Below are 17,689 nucleotides of genomic sequence, written 5' to 3'. Positions count from 1 at the left end.
GATCATTTATGAGTTGAGTGAATTTCATGGCCCTTGGGCCCTTGATTCCCGGTCACACGCCAACATGCGATTTTAGAAATACACGATTGTCAATGAGAAAATGAGCCCTCCATTCATCATTCCTGAAGAGTTTCTTTTTCTTTCCTTTTCTTCTTTTTTTGAAGATACATGTATTTACCCGGCAGCAGCACTTTGTTGCTGCTGGCCCTCTGCCTTGAGGGAAGGTTCGGTTAGAAGTCAGCACCCATCTCAACGAAGACCACACATACACGCACATGGGCATGATAGCAATGTGTTAGCATAAAAATACTCCATATTATCAGTGGCTGAAGTGACATTTTTGATCATGACTATTTTCAAATTTCAAAGTTAATACACAAGAAAGCACAGATGTTGTATTGTTGCCAGAGCATGCAGCAACATGGACACACAACACTTGCGAACAAGAGTTCACATGGACAAAGAGCCTAAGGCCTCCACATAAAAGCTGACACGAGGAAACATACACCATATGACTGACCTACGGCCTGCTTGTATACTCAAACATAGACCTCCTGATACCACGTGGAGAAAATAGATACAAATATATCCCACTTATTCTCTGTCCTTCTCTCTCCCTCGCTCTCTGCCTATCTCTCTCTCTCTTAAACACGTCTACGCTCACACAAACTGTGTAACAAGGCTCTCTCTCCATAAGCAGTTATTTCCCAGAGTTACTGCCAGGACTCCCTCTCTCACTCAGTGACAAGCAACAAATCCCTGACACCACCACTGATGATAGCTTTACAGTAGAGCCTCAAGGGGACTCTGCCAGCCAGCACACACAAACAACACACATGCCTGCATATCCACACACTCCTTCTCTCTCACTCACTCACTCACATATTGCATCCCGTGAGCCTCAGGGGCCTCTGAGACACAGGACTCCCAACAAAAAATTTTAGAGGTTTTGTTTGACTTAAACATCTGAATACAAGCGATCAGCGTGGCAGTGGTACAAATGCAACACAAATTATGTTTGTCCATTCATGTACAGATTTAAATAATAAAAAAAACAAAAAAACAACTATATGTGTAATTATAATCTTTCAAAATATATATTGTTTTTAAACCCAAGGTACCAATCAAACTGTACCATACCACAGTGAGTGGCACTACTTATACAGTAATCAACGTTGTACTGTCATCACATGCAATTATCCTTTTCTTCTCTAGACCAGATTGATTTATTGAGACAATTGTCATGATGTTACACTCGCCCTATGCCGTTCTTTCTCTGTTTGATGAAGCTTTAATGACTCCCTGTGCACACTGTAATTACTCGTCAACCCTGGAGATGTTTGTTTTAGTGTTAACCAACCACTGCTGTGACCATATCCTCCATGGGTCTATTATTTCTCATTACAATATTTATTACTTTTCCATCCATTTGGGTAATTTAGCAATATTAATAATGGTTTTCATGGGGTACATTTGTGTGTATGCACTATATGTGTGTGTATGCAATAATTCCAGATCACAAGTGCCTTGGATTTATTGGCATATACCAATTTGGCTTTAATGAGATCACACACCTCCAGGTAGGTGCTGCTTCATCCTCTGCTTAACTCAGGGTTCTTCCTCCATCTCTCTGTCTGTCTGCCCTTATTACCATTTCATACACCCCTCTACCTCCACCACTACAGCCCCCAACCCCTCCTCCATCCTTCTCCTCCTCATCTGATGAAAAACCAGAAAGGCTTTGTGTGGTTCATTAAGTCAGCATAGGAAATGTATTAAGTAGGAGAAGAGGGCTGGGAGCTATTGAGTGTTGACTTAACCTTTAGAGTTTTTTTTTCTCCAGTCGGTGATGCTTCTAATGGAGAATGCGTGTATTACTCAGTCTCATTAGTAACCACTTGGATCTGTCAGAACAAGATATAATGGAGCTTTGGGCTTGCTTATTGTTAAATAACGTGAGTGAATGAGCGTGAATGCCTTTGTCTGCTAGTAGTTAAATGTCCTGTTATATGACCAGTCAGGTCAAATGGTATGTCTACAAATTGCAACTGCCAGACTGTTTCAAGAAGTGACTTTGTTTTTGTTGTTGTTGTTGTTTTGTTGACAAAAACATCTATACCTGCATGATGCATAAACCCGGTAAGCATTTTATTTGTTCTGTACTATATTGGGAATATTGGTTCTGTTTTTTCTTGTCCCTCACAACTGTACCCCAGAATAGATTATGTTAATTTTAACACCATCATTCTGGGTCTGAATTAAACCCAGTGCTTGTGGACAAGGACAGGGGACTGAACATATAGCCAGCTTACATAGAAGCTGAAGAAAAACGGGTTTTTGATGTAAGAAGTTGCTTTTGTATCCCTACTATAGGTTAACACTTCACCTTAAAATATATTTATGGAAAAAAGAATGAAATCTAAGAAATGTCAGATGATAAATGACAGAAACACTGTTACTATAACAGCATTTTAACTGCTAAAAAACTCTTGTTGCCATGCGATTGCTAGGTTATCCAGACAGAAGAGTATAAAGAAATGGCCCAACATTTGGTTGTCACACAATTTAGAAGGAAGGGCACTGTGGCCAGTCTGCCATTGCAATTAGCATTCATTTTGGCTTTATTCAATGAGATCTACACTGACTACTAGGCATGCATTATGCATGAGACTGTCCATATGCACTAAGGCCATCATGCATGCCCTTGTAGAAATGCAATGACCACTGGCATGCAATTACATTTAACTTGTGCACGTTCTCTTGTGTGCTCATTCTTCTTTAATGGTTGTACAGGCTAAAATTGAGCATTCTCCTTATATACATTGTGATATTCGTCAGTAGTGAGGTAAAAATTATACATTTTACAAATTGATAACATCTGTTAGTCAAATCCTTATAAGTGTCCAGTTAAAACTATAAATAAAACCTGGTATTCAGGAGGGATTTTTTTTTCCAGACAAACATAAGGCTTAAGTATTCTTTTAGATCTGTAGTTTTCTGATTATGATATATATATATATATATATATATATATATATATATATATATATATATATATATATATATATATATATATATATATATATATATATATGATTAGAGTAAGGAATATAAACAAGAATTTGCAAGTACGATTGCACTGACTTGTGCTCTACTACAGAGTAACTTGTATCCTGTTTTAATTGCTTCCTCTATTCCTGATGATGACTGATTAAAAATAAATACATAAAAATGATGGCGGTGGAGTAGCAACAACTTTTTGGCTGCCTGTAGAAGTTGGGAAAACCAACCTAATCTAACCTTCTAACATTTAATAAAACATTTCAAAACATCTGAAAATTGTACTGTCAACAAGCTGAAAATATGGCTGTTTTACATATCTCTGTAAAAGCAGGTTGTCTGGATCTATAAGCATTGCTCACTCATCTGATTCATACCTCACTGTTTCATCAAAAATAAGAAAACACTGTCATAATGGCCATTTCCTTTTTCTTCTTCCTCTGCAGTTTATCTTCTTTGTGTTTATGTCAAGAACGTAATGGAAATGGTGTTATGATTTTGTGAAGTTCTCTAGGCTTTTTTGTATATGTATTTGTTTTTGTTTTTTTAAATTGCTCGTTCAGTTCCCTTTTCTGTAAATTTGACTCAAGAGAAAGAAATGAACACAAGTGACCCTGTGAGATGATGTTGAATTTGATATAAATAATTAGAAAATACAATTTTGCAAAATATGATTTTAACAGGGGAAATAATAGCGGACTATGGTTTGTTATCCAATAAGTTTTTGCTGTAGCTTAGTGGCCTTTCAGAAGAAACAGGCACTTGTGTGGACAAAAGGCATCGTTTCTAAGACTTACTGTTGCCCGTGGGTGTTTAAAACGGCATTTCTCAAAGCCTGGACCGTGACAACTCCGACCATTTTATCTCTATGAAGAATCTCTAACGGGAGATCTTAATTTCCAGCACGTGGCTCTTTAGCGCCCCTTGGAGAGAAAGACCGTAATCGCAGATGCGTCTCCTGGGGAGTCAAAGCCATTCATCAGCCAGCGAAATTAAAGGCACTGGAAAATTTGGCTCAAGGTATCAGTCGTGACAGCGGGAAACTTACACTTCTCTAGACAAGCAGAAATGGGTAGATCATATGACTCAGTTAGACCGATCACCTCTGTCACTGCCAACGCAAAAGTGGCGAGTGTAGAAGAGAAATAAACAGATCTCTTACCTACCGGTAACATCTCAACACATGAAAAGAGGGTAAAGCTTGTTTATGTTTATGGGAGAGAGTGAGACAACTGGTAATGGCTGAGCTCCTAATCTAATAAGGCTTAAAATTATTTCTAGTTTCATTCACTGAGAGGCAGCATCATTCCTTACCCATCTTTCAAGTGAGCATCATTCAATTAAAATGCAATTCTCGTCGCCCCCATGCACGGATATTTAATTAGACTGGGGAGCACGGCTTCCAATGTCTTTTTTTCTAGCATAGCTCTTCGGATTTCACCTCTAAGGCATATTTTCACTCTGTTACTCGTTGGTTAAACAAGGGCATGTATCCATTTGTTAATTGATACAATTACGCATTACGCGTAATGGTCACGTAGGTCTCCAGGCGCGCATCAATCACTGGTCTATTGACCTGCCAAAAACCCCTCTAACCGTTCCTACTGGGACTGCCCCTCTCTCTAATAGAGAAAGATAGAAACATCATCGTCATTAACTCTGGGATAGACCTCTGGCCAAAGAGCCAAAAGCGAACAAAGGTCGAGATTAAAAAAAAAGTGTTAGAGGTCCAGCCATCTATAGCTGTGATACACTGTAAATAATACAAACCGTTTTAGGTATCAGTTTTATCTAAGCAGACAATAGTGCAGACTTTTCTAGTTTAGGCAACATGTGTTATTTCTATTTGTCTAGATAAAGTGAAAAAGTAATGAAATATCTCACAAGACACCCTAAACATCCTCAGTGTTTCTCTCTCTCTCTTTTCTAGTTTATTTAACTTCACAAAGGGTTTCCATATTGCATTGTTACAATTCAATAATAATGAACAGTGGTGCAATTTTCCGAGACTTTACCTCAGAAAATCGGTAAAGAATTCTATTACAAAAGCGGAACAAGGCTGTGTACAGTGCACCTTAAGAAAACCCTGTGTTGGACGTGATTGGCAAAGACATTATTCTATCCTTGGTACCCTGCCGTTCCGGGATTACAGTGACGTCACGCTGATACCCTTGCATGGATGAATGCTAAAGAACTATAGAGCCACAAATAATAGCACAAGCAGAGTCCATATCTTGGAAGACTTACGTTATCCTTTAAGCCTCCTTCAGCTAACACAACAACAATTTTTTTTTGCACTTAATGACGCTTAATTTCATTTCTTATTGGGTCCTTGGGGGGATTATTCATTCATATAAAACAATCTGCAGCTGGTGTCAGCCTAAAGTCTCCCTCCTATGAGTGAAGTCATCTATTATTGAGCGAAAGGCCGTGCGTGGAAATGTGTGTAAGACGGTGGATTTGAAGTAGAATTGGTTGCAATCGATCAAGGGTGAAGAATATTCCTGATGGTAACAAAAGAAGCAGCTATGTCTTTCTCGCAATTTGGATATCCCTACAATGCAACTTCACAGGTAAGACACTTTGCTTTTCATTTACCCTAAATATAGTGTATACAGAAACAAGACTAAATTCATATTTTTCCTTTATTTCACCAATAAGAAGGCTTTTAGTTTTTTGAGAAACATAAACGAAAGAGTGACTGCTTTGACAGTATTGACAGCTATTTTCGCGTGGAGCTTTTGTTGTTGAACCAAATATCGATATACACACACCCGTGTCCAATTACACTGAATTATGAATGAACTCACGTGTTTTTCTGATGACAATAGAGATGAATGTCACCTATCGCACACTACGAGGTGTAATTGGGCTGTTAAGCATGCTGTACACATAAGCAAACTTTCTGATGGAGTTGTTTTGACATGTAAGATTGGAGTATTTTCAAAGGCTTAAATCTTTATTAAACCGCTTTATTTACCTTTTTAATAAATTCTTATTGCTCCAAATGACAAGTTCGAAGAAGTTCAGGTCGATGAGGGGACAGAAGTTACTCTTCTGAAAAAGTTAACAGACAACTTCTCCGAGGACAACATTTTGACTTTTGGCAGAACGTAAACGTCAGATCGTTGCATTAACACTGATATTGGGACTTTGCTGCAATTGTATTTTGTTTATTTACGCGGAAACATTTTTTTTTAATTCGGTGATAAAATGAAGCTGGTCACTTTTTCTTGTTCATCTTCATATCCGAAAACAACTATTTATGTCTTTTACATTCGCACGCAGTTTAAAGTCGTGAATTAAAACTGTTATTAAATTGTGGGGAGAAAAAAAAGAGAAGACTGACATTTTATATCTTATCGTTTTATTTTTCCCTGCGACCTACTTTCTATCATTTCACGGATTCTCTGAAAAGTGACTTACCTTGAATTAAGGCAGGTCACAAGTAAAGGCAATGACACCTGAATCGTGATCATTCAAGAGCAGCAAACGAAATCAGCTCACATTTACCGGTTGCTTTAACATTTTAAGATACTAAAGCAACTAGACTAAGGCTAAGATTTTTGCAGAGCATAGCCCAGTCACTTCAGAGTTGTCACAGACATCCACATGAGAGATGAAACAGCCAGTGACCATGTCTATCCACAATTCTCTTCATGCAGTTTTTCGTGTCGGCAAACCCCAGTACGACTTGCTGCGATTCGATTTCCAGGTCGGTCTCTGACGGGACAGGCAGCTCCCAGACTGCCGCTGCCGCCGCCGCTGCCTCCTTTTGCTGCCCGTCCTACGAGAACCGGCTCTTGGCAAGCAGCCGGACGGAGCTGAACGCAGCGCTGGGGATGTACAGCTCTCCCTACGCCGCAGCGGCCGCAGCCAGCCAGAACTACGCCAACTACTTCCCCTACAGCACCGACCCATCCGCTATCTACTCCACTCTGGTGGGCTCATTTGATGCGCAAAAGGGGGGGGGGGGGGGGGGTCTCAGGCTGATCGATCAGCTAGGTTTATCAATTTATCTCACACTGCAAACATATCCGTCTCGATAAGTCTTTTAATCCAACGGCAGCTCTTATCGCACTTCCCCTTCAAAGCAGCAAAAGAACGAGGAAAAAGAGACAGGTGAACGAGTAAAAGAGTCGAAAACGATTGATTTGAACAAAATTTACTGTTAAACCCCCTTTTTGTGTTTTGTTTTAAAATATTGCCACTCGTTTCTGTAATTTTGGGGGTGGGGGGCATCAGATTCTTCAACTAGTAGAGAAAATTGTTTACTTTAAAAAAAAAAGTAGGAGTTTGAGTTGTTGCAGTGCAGCTGAAACTTTTCTTTCTATTTCCGTCTATATTTAGAAACAAAATTAATTAAAGTTGACTGTCTATTTAAGTATTTTGCATTATGTCTAAAACAATATTGAACTAATATTATTAAAAAATGTTAACAACACATGTTTTTGGACATCACATCATACTTCAAACGCAATGAAAATACATATGTGACAAATCAATGTAATCTATGGGAAATCTTTTCTGCCTCTAATAACTCATAGTTTGAATCATTTGCTTGTTATTTATTAGCATGGAACTAAGATACTTTATACATGAAATAACTTTCAGATATCTTCAGAATGCTAACATATTTAATCTAAACTTTCAGAATGTTTATAATGTATAACAACCGCCTTCTCTTTTACAGAATCCACAGTATGACATTAAGGACAGCACAGGCACTTTACACTCTGGCATTACTCAAACTGCTGCGTACTATCCTTATGATCACTCACTGGGACAGTATCAATATGACAGGTAAGTTTTACGTCATTAAAAACAACCATTCAACCTGGATCTGGTGAAACTATACATTTCAAACAACAGAGTAACAATATAAGATACCTGAATTAGTAGTCTACTATATAATTTACCATCTGCACTAATGGTGACTCTTTCCCTGGCTGAATGCGTGTGTGTGTATGTGTGTGTATTTCCAGGTACGGGACAGTAGATTTTAATGGCACAGCCAGAAGAAAGAACGCTACACGTGAAACCACCAGCACTCTGAAAACATGGTTGTATGAGCACCGCAAAAACCCCTACCCCACCAAGGGGGAGAAGATCATGTTGGCCATCATCACCAAAATGACACTCACTCAAGTATCCACCTGGTTCGCCAATGCCAGGAGAAGGCTTAAAAAGGAAAACAAGATGACCTGGTCACCAAAGAATAAGGCGAATGATGACAGGAAGGATGACCTTAAGAGTGAGCAAGACGGTGTTACCAAAGGTAATGATTTGCATTTTTTTTTCTTGTTGGGAAAAAATGGTTTTCAAAGTTTAAAAATTATTTAATTGAATGTATTTATTATTTTTCCATGACAAACAGCATATTAAGAAAATAAAACCTGTTCTTTCATGTAGATTCTAATGATTGCAAGGATGAAAAGGATTTACATCTGAGTGATCTGGAGGATATGGATGACGATGACTGTGACAAGCTGGACAGTGACTGTGAAAAGGTGGCATCGGATGAGCACGACCTCCAGAGGACCATGGCAGGATCTGGAGCACCTCAAAAAAGAGACTGCAGCTCCGAACTGCACCTGAGTTTAACTAACAGCTTTCACTCTTTCCCTTGTGCCATCAAGAATGTCACCACCCTTCCTCCTCTCCCGGCTGACTTCCTGGATCCTGTAGTGTCCAAAGCACCCTCCTCAACCAGCCCAGCCGCAGGAACTGTGTCCCTGTCGCACTATGAAGCTTCAGATAAGCCACGGATTTGGTCTCTGGCTCGGACGGCAGCTTCGGGGGTCATTCTGAGCCCTCAGCAGCATGGCTCTGAGCTGAGGACAGGCAACTCAACCGGGGACTGTCAGCTGCAGAGCACCAGACTTATCGGGGCTCCCACTGGACAATGTGCAGGCATTAGAGGCCTTCATGAATCTAGCAGTGTCACCAATGTTGAGAGCCCCTTTTCAGAGGGCTCGTCCTTGCACTCAAAGGTCTATGGCACTAGCAGCTATGGTCCCAAGAGCCTCCAACTTCACTGTTCATCCTATGCTGCACTCCCAGACACATGTCAGTACTCCACCATTGAAGGTATGTCTATCTTTTACCTGCCGAGTTTCACATAACAGATAACATTGATGTTTGTCTTTTCATAATGAGCCACAAGCATACTGTTTAGAACACATTAATGTACACAAATAAAGCAAAACTTTCCATTTTTGTGTTCACAAACACAATTTATGAGTTACAAAGTGGTGAGGGACTTTCTGCCAACTTGTGCTTGAAGTAAGCTTCTTAGATTTGTTTTCACTTGGGTGTGCAGGATTCTCCAGTGGCAAAGCCGAGACACAGTCATCTGACCTCAGTGAAACCTGTGGGACCGTGCAGGGTGACAAGGTCACTGCTTTCAGACCAGTGATGAAGAGGTGAAGCAGGTGAGAGTCTGCACTGAAGTGGAAAAAAAAAATCAGTGAAGTCATGACACACACATACAGCTTTTCACACACAAAGACAAGAGGCAAGGAAAAACATCAAACACTCACAAGAATGCACTTACTCTTTCTATTTTTGTTTATATGTTGCTTATTTTTATTTTATTTTTTCTATCAGATTAGTGTCAAATATCATTCATAAACTCGGTCAAAAGTATTTCAGTTCTTCTTATGCTCAACTTCTCTTTGGAAATGTTTCATACCATAAAGTCTTTTTTCCTTCTATTTTGTGCGTTTATTTCAATCCCTGCTGTTCTTCCTCCTAGATCGCTGGAAATATACCACAGTAACTATTGGGACATTTATTATGCACTAAATGACACACCGGCCAACTACCGGCCTCAGTATGACACATGGGAACTACCTGGCGCTGCTGCAGTGTGAGCTGTCAAACTGTGGACGTGGCTATCATTTTGCACAACATTGTTTTTATGGTGTTAAAGACTTTATGCAAAAAATCTAGATGCAAATGTGTGAGACTGGCCGAATAAAAAAAACGGCCGAATTTGTGTATGGCAATCGTGTAGTGTAGCAAACTTATTTATTTCTTTACGTATTTATTATTTTGTTATGTCGTCTGTTGGCTAATTATTTAACGTGTTTATTGATTGACTTTGTATCTCTTTTGAATATTTTGTTACAATTTTCTGTGGCTTCGTGTCATTTTGCCAGATGTAAAAAGAGAAAAGCTTGTCGGACTCAAAGCTGGCTATGAACGACTGGATCCGCTGTGGACTTGGAAATATGTTTTGTCCCTGTGTTAAAATGTGAGCTTCTCCTGTGTTTGCCATTCATGACATCTTTTCTAACAATACATTTTTTCCCAAGAGCTTTCGTTTTCTGTGCCGTGATTATTTATACAGCTTAACATCCAATCAGGCAATTAAAAAACATTTGCGTGTGCGGGTTTGATCAAAGTTTATCATCTTGACTCGATGTATAAAGCCGCTGCGCTGATGGAAGGTCATAATTCAGAGGAGGACGTGAGTGAAATCCACAAGTTGTGGAAGAAAGGGGACATCATCTCTCTATTGTCAGCATCTAATCAGAAGTGGCATCAAACACTTTGTTACTGTTCAGGCTAAGCAACGAGGGAGGAACATAGAATGAATGCTGCTTTGTCCCTTGTGAAGCGAGCCTCTGCACTAACTTACCATTGTGTTAATTAAAAGGTCATTTGTAGGATCAAACCCGGCAGAGAAATTCACATGGTCCCTCAAAGTCCCTTTGATTTGGATGTTTTGCCTATAGACCGTCTCGTTATGGCTTAACTCTTCTGCCTCTTGTACAGACAGCGGCATTAAGATGATCACTGTAGTGTATGATCCGTGTTGACGGTCCGAAAAAAGTTTTTTTTGTTTTTGTTTTTTTTTAATCTTCCTATTTCAAACTTTTAAAATCAAATGCTTCTGTAGTAAAAGACGTAAGGTGCTGTGCGTATTTATTTTGCGCGTTACTCTTCCGAACAATGTTAAGAAATATTCAGCGTAACAATTCGAAAACGTGTTTTTTCTATGGAGACCACTCTAGAATAGAGGAGAAAACGCATTTTAAATGATTCATACAGTTGTTTCAAATTTGCGAAACGCGTTTATCTGTAATATTACGTTGCAATTTCCTTCAGCGAAGTGAAAGAAGTTTTATTTTGTTTTGTTTCTGAGTTAATCTCCTGTCTTAATTCCTGAAAATCGTTATTACATGAGCAGGAAGAGATTTAGATATGACTGAATTTAATTCTATACCACCAGCGAAATAATACCTGTAGACCAAATAGCCCACAGTCCCGTCATTTGAGGTAGTACTTGTCGGATTATGCTTGTAATAAAAGTCTTTTCCGTATTAAGGCAATTCGGGCTCAGTTCATAGGCGCTGTGGTCACCCCATTTGTCCTTGGCCAATGGCGTAGCTGTCTGTAAATCCAGGAAAGTCTACATGATGAGGATGAGGAAGGTCAGGAATAATAACTTAGGCCTATTTAAAGTTTTTTTTTTCCCAGTTCAATTTCCCTGCTCTGTGTTAATCTGACAGCCAATAAATGATTTGGCTGAAGTGAAAGCCAAAAACAAATATATTTCTATAGGCTTTAATATTTCTAGAAGATTTTAAATACAGACAAAGCTCCTTAAAGATCTGAGACCACTACAGCTGACCCACCAAAAAAGAGAAATAAAGGGGAAGTATGAAACTAACCACTGACATCCTTAAAAACTCAACATCACATACTTTCTACTAATGGTGACATATAATAGACTACATATGTATCCCATAGGAGCTATATGAATTTCAGTGTAAACTTTATGTAAAGTTTTTTGAGCCAAGTTGCATGGATAGATCACTTCTTTAGGCTGACAACTGTAATACAAGACGTGTCAAGCTGCTAACAACTTCTCAACAGTAACAGTAACAGGACGATGCTCGCGATGGATTGCATTTACATTCAGAATGTAGGGTATGACATCAAATGTTTACAATCGCTTTTAATTAAACCATAGGCCGTAAAGGAAAGTGGCCTTATTCTACTGAAGGTAATGATACATGTGTGGTTGGATTAACAGCATGGCAATCTACCTGGTGGGGAGTTAGATAATGGCCATTATGGGTTTATATAGCAGCATATGCCTGAAGCAGCTAATAGGTCAATTAGTCTGTCCTATACATAGAGTTTTACATATGGTGAAAGCAGCTGCACAGAGGAGAGGCAGTCAAGGCATACATCAGCCAGCTGTAAATGGAAGCTGATCTGGATGACAGAAACTTCATTACTGCTATTGACATCTATTACATGGTAATGGTTGGGGTAGGTCTACTTGTATCTGTGTGTGCGTGAAGAGGGAGCTAATTATTATGATTATTAATACTAATAATAATAACAACGAGCCACACTGGCAGTAAGGATGAGTAAATAGGCATTTATCATATTTTTTGTTTTCGTTGCAAGGGGGAGGGGACCGACGAGATTTTCTTTTTGTTTGTCTGACATCTATTAATCTGAGGCGAGACATGAAATCTGTGGCAAACTACAATGATACAGAATAATAAGTTCTTTAGGTGGGATATATGCACACATAAATCTCCCTAATACACGCGCTCCTCCTGGTAAATTACATTTTTCATCTGGGAGGGGCGAAATGGTATGTGGCTATGAGAGCATGTTTGCATAATCCAAAACAGATTTTAGATAATCTGTGAAAGAGGCACAAATATGCAAAATAGAAAAACAAGCTAAGCTAAACATGAACCCTTAAATAGGTTTGAAAATATCAATCTGTGACCATACTTGTCAGAGTGCTTCATTATAATCATTTGGCTTTTGCTATCAAACACTTCCACAAGTTTTTACACTGACCTTAATAACCCCACCACAGTGCCCACATTGGTCTTTTCTGTGCCAAGTTTCTGCTTGCGTCCTATGCTCTTTTCAAGTCAGCAGGCTAGATGACTCACATTAATGGGCAAGTATTGTGTGAAGTTGGTAAGTTAGTATGTGGAGAAAAAGGAGAAGAAGAAGCATTTTTAAGGTAAAGTCTGCTCCAGCCTAGCGATAATCCATTTCACTCCAGTATTGACAGTGACATGTGAGCAAACCAGAAAAACATAACTAATTTTAATAACTATTTAATTTAATTTAATTTAATTTAATTTTATTATTATTTTTTTACTCAGCAAAGCCCATAAAAACCTGAGAGTATTTTAACAATGACTGTTGTATGTTCTACAAAATTAAGCTATAGGTCAAGGTGGGTTAATTTCTGACAAAGCACCGTCAGGAACATCCATCACATGTGCACTTTACATTCAGGGCACTACTAATGAACATGGGTCTGCATGCGATGTAAGAGAGCATGAATTATTTTGACACTATATCAATGGCCTCTTTGTATAAATAGGAGCCATAACATTAACAACAACAACAACATTACAAACAATAATTTGCCCTCTAGTCTGACAAAAGAGCCAGCATGGAGGTGCCATTTGATGTGTCCCACGCTGGGCAGCTAGGGCTCATAAAACAAAGTCTTTGTAGCAATGGCTCAGAGTTCATACGAGGGGGACAATATACACACTTCATTACATTTCGTCAAAAGGCGCAATGAAATGTGTGTGGGACATTGTTTCTGTGCATGTCTCCCTCCATGGAATTTCAGATTGCCGATGTCGCTACAAGGTCTCTGCTAATGAGCTTTGTCAAAGACAATTAAAGACTTGGTGGAATGACCAGTGAGGGGATGAAAAGCTGGCTTTGTGCAGTTTGGGTAGATGTTGCATTGCGACCCCTGATTCTTTCGGTACCCTCTGGTTGACCTGTGCTTCACGTCCAAAAACAGAGAAAAAAAAGAAAAAAGAAAGAAATTCAGGCCTCTGTTGCATCATCAGTGCCATACTTGAGGCAATGTGATCTGCTTCAGCTCTCTTTTCCCTTTTCAAAAGTGTTCCCAACAGGATCCCAATGTACCAGACTAGATATGAAGCATGGCACAAAGTGATATTAGTGCTGCCATTTCCCAGGGCCGTGATTCTTTTGTAGACCTCATTTCACTTTTCCAAAGAGGGGTCTTCAAGTCTACTCTGGGTTGTTGAGTGTGGGAAAGTTGATGAGAGGCAATAGTTTCTGTTTCATCTCTTATCTCAGTTCACTGACAATCTGTTACTGCTTAATTGAATAGTGTGGAATAGTGAGGTTGCCCCCCCACCCCAGCTCAAGTGATACTACACTATGAAGGTAAGAGTCTCACAGTAACAAAGCTTTACATCTTTGCTTTCATGGCTTCTCCTTCTCCTGCTTGTCTAGTGATTCTCCCTTGGTGTCGGTTACACTGCTAAACCAATGGGCGAGGTCAGTCTAATACCCATGATCCACTAGTAATACAGGAAAGAGTGCAAGTGGTACTGAGGGAATAATATGAGCTAAGAAGCCAAGTCAGATACCATGAGGTGGAAAAAAAATGAAATCAACTTTATTAAATTCTGGTAGAAGTGCTTTAGTGTGTATGCATGTGTATTGCACCTATAGAATGCAAAACCTGTGTGTCCTTGTTCCTGTTATCTTCATTGTTGTTTTATGTTTGTCTGCTGGCTTGGCAGTTTTCTTTTTCTGACTTTAGGTCAGCATCACCAACATTAGAATAATCTTCTGTGCCATTTTAATGCCCTTTAATAATCCTCCACATCTCATTTTTTTAATCTCATGCTCTCCTTCTGTTTTTCTTCCTCTTTTTGTTTGGCATCTGTTGGCCTTTTGTGCCTGCTGTTGACTTTTAAACAAGGTCCCTAATTCAAAAGTCTATAAAAGCCATGTAATAGCAGAAAATTTAACACTAATTTTAGATATGAATCACAATATCACAAAGAAATATATTTCTTTGAAGTACATGAAAGAATATTTAGGCATCCTTTGCTAGGCTGACAGATGCTCATGGAGTCTTCATCACTCTAGGTTTATATTACACCCCATAACATCTTTCTGCAATAGCCTATCTGAGGTTTGATCTCCTATAAAAAAAGGTAAAGAAAAATCACAACAGTCACACTTTTAAGGTACATATTTATGTTTGATTTTGAGTGAATCTAATTAGCTCCTTCATGCATCATTTTCCAGCAGACACGATGTGACCAACTGCTCAGTATCACTTGCAGAAGGGCTTAAAGTTTATGACCAAATGGATAAAAAAAAAGATTTCCCCAGTTTTTGGATGGCCTAATAAGCTAAATATTAAACTTAATTTTACTAGCTAGACAGAAACATGACAGCAAACAATGAATGAATAAAAATCTGACATTAAGTTATTCAACATTAAATTAGGTGAGTGATCTCTGACAACTAACATGAAGAGACAATGAGAATAGCTTATGTATATGGTGTTGTCTTTGTATTTGACTGTAATGTTTTTTCTACCTTTTAGATAGTGTTTAGATAGAGAAAGTGTTTTGTTAGTTGCTCTACCTGTGCAGTAAAGTAACTGTAACCTTTAACCTATTGTGAAGCTAGGGTCAAATACACATAAAGTTTTATTAACATGGTGAGAAAAAAAGTTTTAAATTACACTCCTGGTGCCAGAAGTAATCCGTCTTTTAGATGAGATTTCACTATAATAAAAATCGGTTTTGTTTCTTTAAAAAAACAACAACTCTAGAACAACCTATACAGAGACATGTTTTCAAGTTTTCATTACATGAACACAAACTACACACCTTGTCAAACATTTTTTTTTAGGATAAAGCAGGATACACTGCAGAAAGTCACAATATGTTTTTTTTTTGCTGCGCTATGTAGGTGACAGACTGCAGAGGTGTTCATTTGGACTGCAGACCAAAACAGTGTTCAGCAACAGTATTCTGCAAAGCAGCAGCACTATCAATTTTCTTCAATTTATGTCTCCAATTTCCCGAGTTCAGCCTGTGCCAACACCACTGTAGGACTGACAGATGAAGTCCAGCATGTAAAGCCAGCAGCTTGTCTCTCTTACAGCAATTGACACGTTTTTTTTCTTTTTCTTTTTCAGAGATATTCAGTACAATGAGTTGCAGTAGCACCTATAATGAACAGCTTCCTCCACCTGAACACAGAGTATTTCCACTACATTAGTTTCATTGGCATCATGCGGGCAGGAGGAAAACTCACAGCAGGGCTGTGTAACAGTATGGTGTCGACAGCACACTTCTCCACTGGGCTCTGCTTGGGGGCCTGCCTCTCTGTGTGAAGCTCCTGTGTAGGATTAGACACTGGTGTGCAAGTCAAATGGTTCCTAGCTAATGGAGTCTCCACACCTGCTTGATGTCTACATCGGCTCTGCTTACTGTTACTCATAGGGCTCATATATCAAGCAGACAAACGAAGGAATGCGGAGGCATTTCCAAGAAAAGTATCTCCATGATTACAGAATGTATCATTACTGTGACAATGCTGACCTCAAAAAGCTATGCATGCAAAGTGGATAAAAATGACAGAAAGCCATGCTGAATACCTACAAGAAGGCTTCTGATAAAAAAAAACAAAACAATTTATGACACTAGACAGAGCCATATAGGCTATAAATCAAATTATGTCCTATAAATATGTGCTATATGAAATGCGAAAAAAAAAAGTTTTTATTTATCATAAAACAAAGTGAATGGACTGTCATCAAGAGTCATCAATGAGTAGACTGTGAAACGTCACACAACAAGTGAGTGCAGTGGTTCAAAACAAGGCATTGTTGCTGCTGTTGCATGCCGGTCGTGACGTGGTTTCATACACTGGAGCAATAAGTGGCATCAAAGGGGCTATTGGAAAATGCTCAGCATGCAGAAAGATAAACAGCTGAAGGCAGAGTGAAAGAAAAAGAGTAAAAGAAAAGGGGAGGGGAAGAAGGTGCCACTCAGACCACACATTTTCAAAGTTCACTCTTAAACACAGTATGATCATAAAAGCACGAGTTCCATTATTCACAGCAGGAGTTCTCTCGCTTATAGCAAGCAGGTAAACAAGCCAAACCCTCGAGCTGTGTCAAATGATGGAGCATCATAATTATGCCCTTTTTATTGGCCATCTTATTCCAGCTATGACTGATGTAGCTCAGAACCCTAAAGTGTTTCCATTTGCACTTTCATGTGGCAAACGAGCAGAGAAGCCACAGCTCGCCTGCGTTTCAAAGGTAGACTTGACAAATATTTATGGCCTTATGCGAAGTCACTTTTAATCAGAGTTGGTGACCCGTTCCTTAGGAATGTGGCTGCTGCAACATGCTTATCTACTCCAGAATAAATGATCCTTCAGAGGACCCACTGTGCTTGCATTATGTGGTTGTCTAAAAATAATAACTGACACATTTCTTTAGAATCACTCATGATCACGAACCCAGAGGAGGCAAATGCAAATTCCTGCTGTAACATGGCAGAAATAAATCAATGACCTCCCTCTACTGGTCAGAGGCCAAACTACAGTAGAGTGAATTACCAGCCTGTCTGTTTTCAAGAAGAGATGAGGAAAACACAGGAAAGGTGAGCCAGAGGTTGTCACTGATATATCATGCTAACATAAATCAGACGTTATCTTTTTTGCTAATGTCTGATTTGGACAACTATTTAAAATATTGCATTTTGTTGTATGCATTTTGAAATTTTGTTTTGTTAAAAAAAAAAAAAAAAAAACCCCAAACAAT

The 17,689-nt window shown here is 39.0% G+C and overlaps 1 protein-coding gene across 2 annotated transcripts; it reads left to right on the top strand.

Moving 5' to 3' along the window:
- The first annotated feature begins 5,009 nt into the window (after positions 1–5,009).
- Positions 5,010–15,775, top strand: irx6a (iroquois homeobox 6a). 2 transcript variants are annotated; one of them, XM_085162247.1, is made up of 7 exons: positions 5,010–5,633; positions 6,776–7,001; positions 7,754–7,863; positions 8,046–8,338; positions 8,473–9,150; positions 9,383–9,494; positions 9,818–15,775. In XM_085162247.1, exons 1-6 carry the CDS (start codon positions 5,620–5,622, stop codon positions 9,487–9,489), a joined length of 1,428 nt encoding a protein of 475 aa, XP_085018373.1. In that variant the 5' UTR covers positions 5,010–5,619; the 3' UTR covers positions 9,490–9,494; positions 9,818–15,775. The 2 variants fall into 2 exon arrangements, with proteins under 2 accessions (XP_085018373.1, XP_085018364.1); XM_085162238.1 differs by having other exon boundaries at positions 6,726–7,001; positions 9,818–13,146.
- Positions 15,776–17,689: the final 1,914 nt, after the last annotated feature.

Source organism: Neolamprologus multifasciatus, chromosome 1, assembly GCF_963576455.1.
Source record: "Neolamprologus multifasciatus chromosome 1, fNeoMul1.2, whole genome shotgun sequence".
NCBI classification, from domain to species: domain Eukaryota; kingdom Metazoa; phylum Chordata; class Actinopteri; order Cichliformes; family Cichlidae; genus Neolamprologus; species Neolamprologus multifasciatus.
Note: the sequence above shows the minus strand (reverse complement) of the source record. Positions and strands in the feature narration are given on the sequence as shown.

Coding starts and splice junctions, on each gene's coding strand:
- irx6a (XM_085162238.1), top strand. CDS start 5,568: ATGGTAACAAAAGAAGCAGCTATGTCTTTCTCGCAATTTGGATATCCC. Junction 5,634..6,725: donor CCTACAATGCAACTTCACAG/GTAAGACACTTT, acceptor CTCTTCATGCAG/TTTTTCGTGTCGGCAAACCC. Junction 9,151..9,382: donor TCAGTACTCCACCATTGAAG/GTATGTCTATCT, acceptor TTGGGTGTGCAG/GATTCTCCAGTGGCAAAGCC.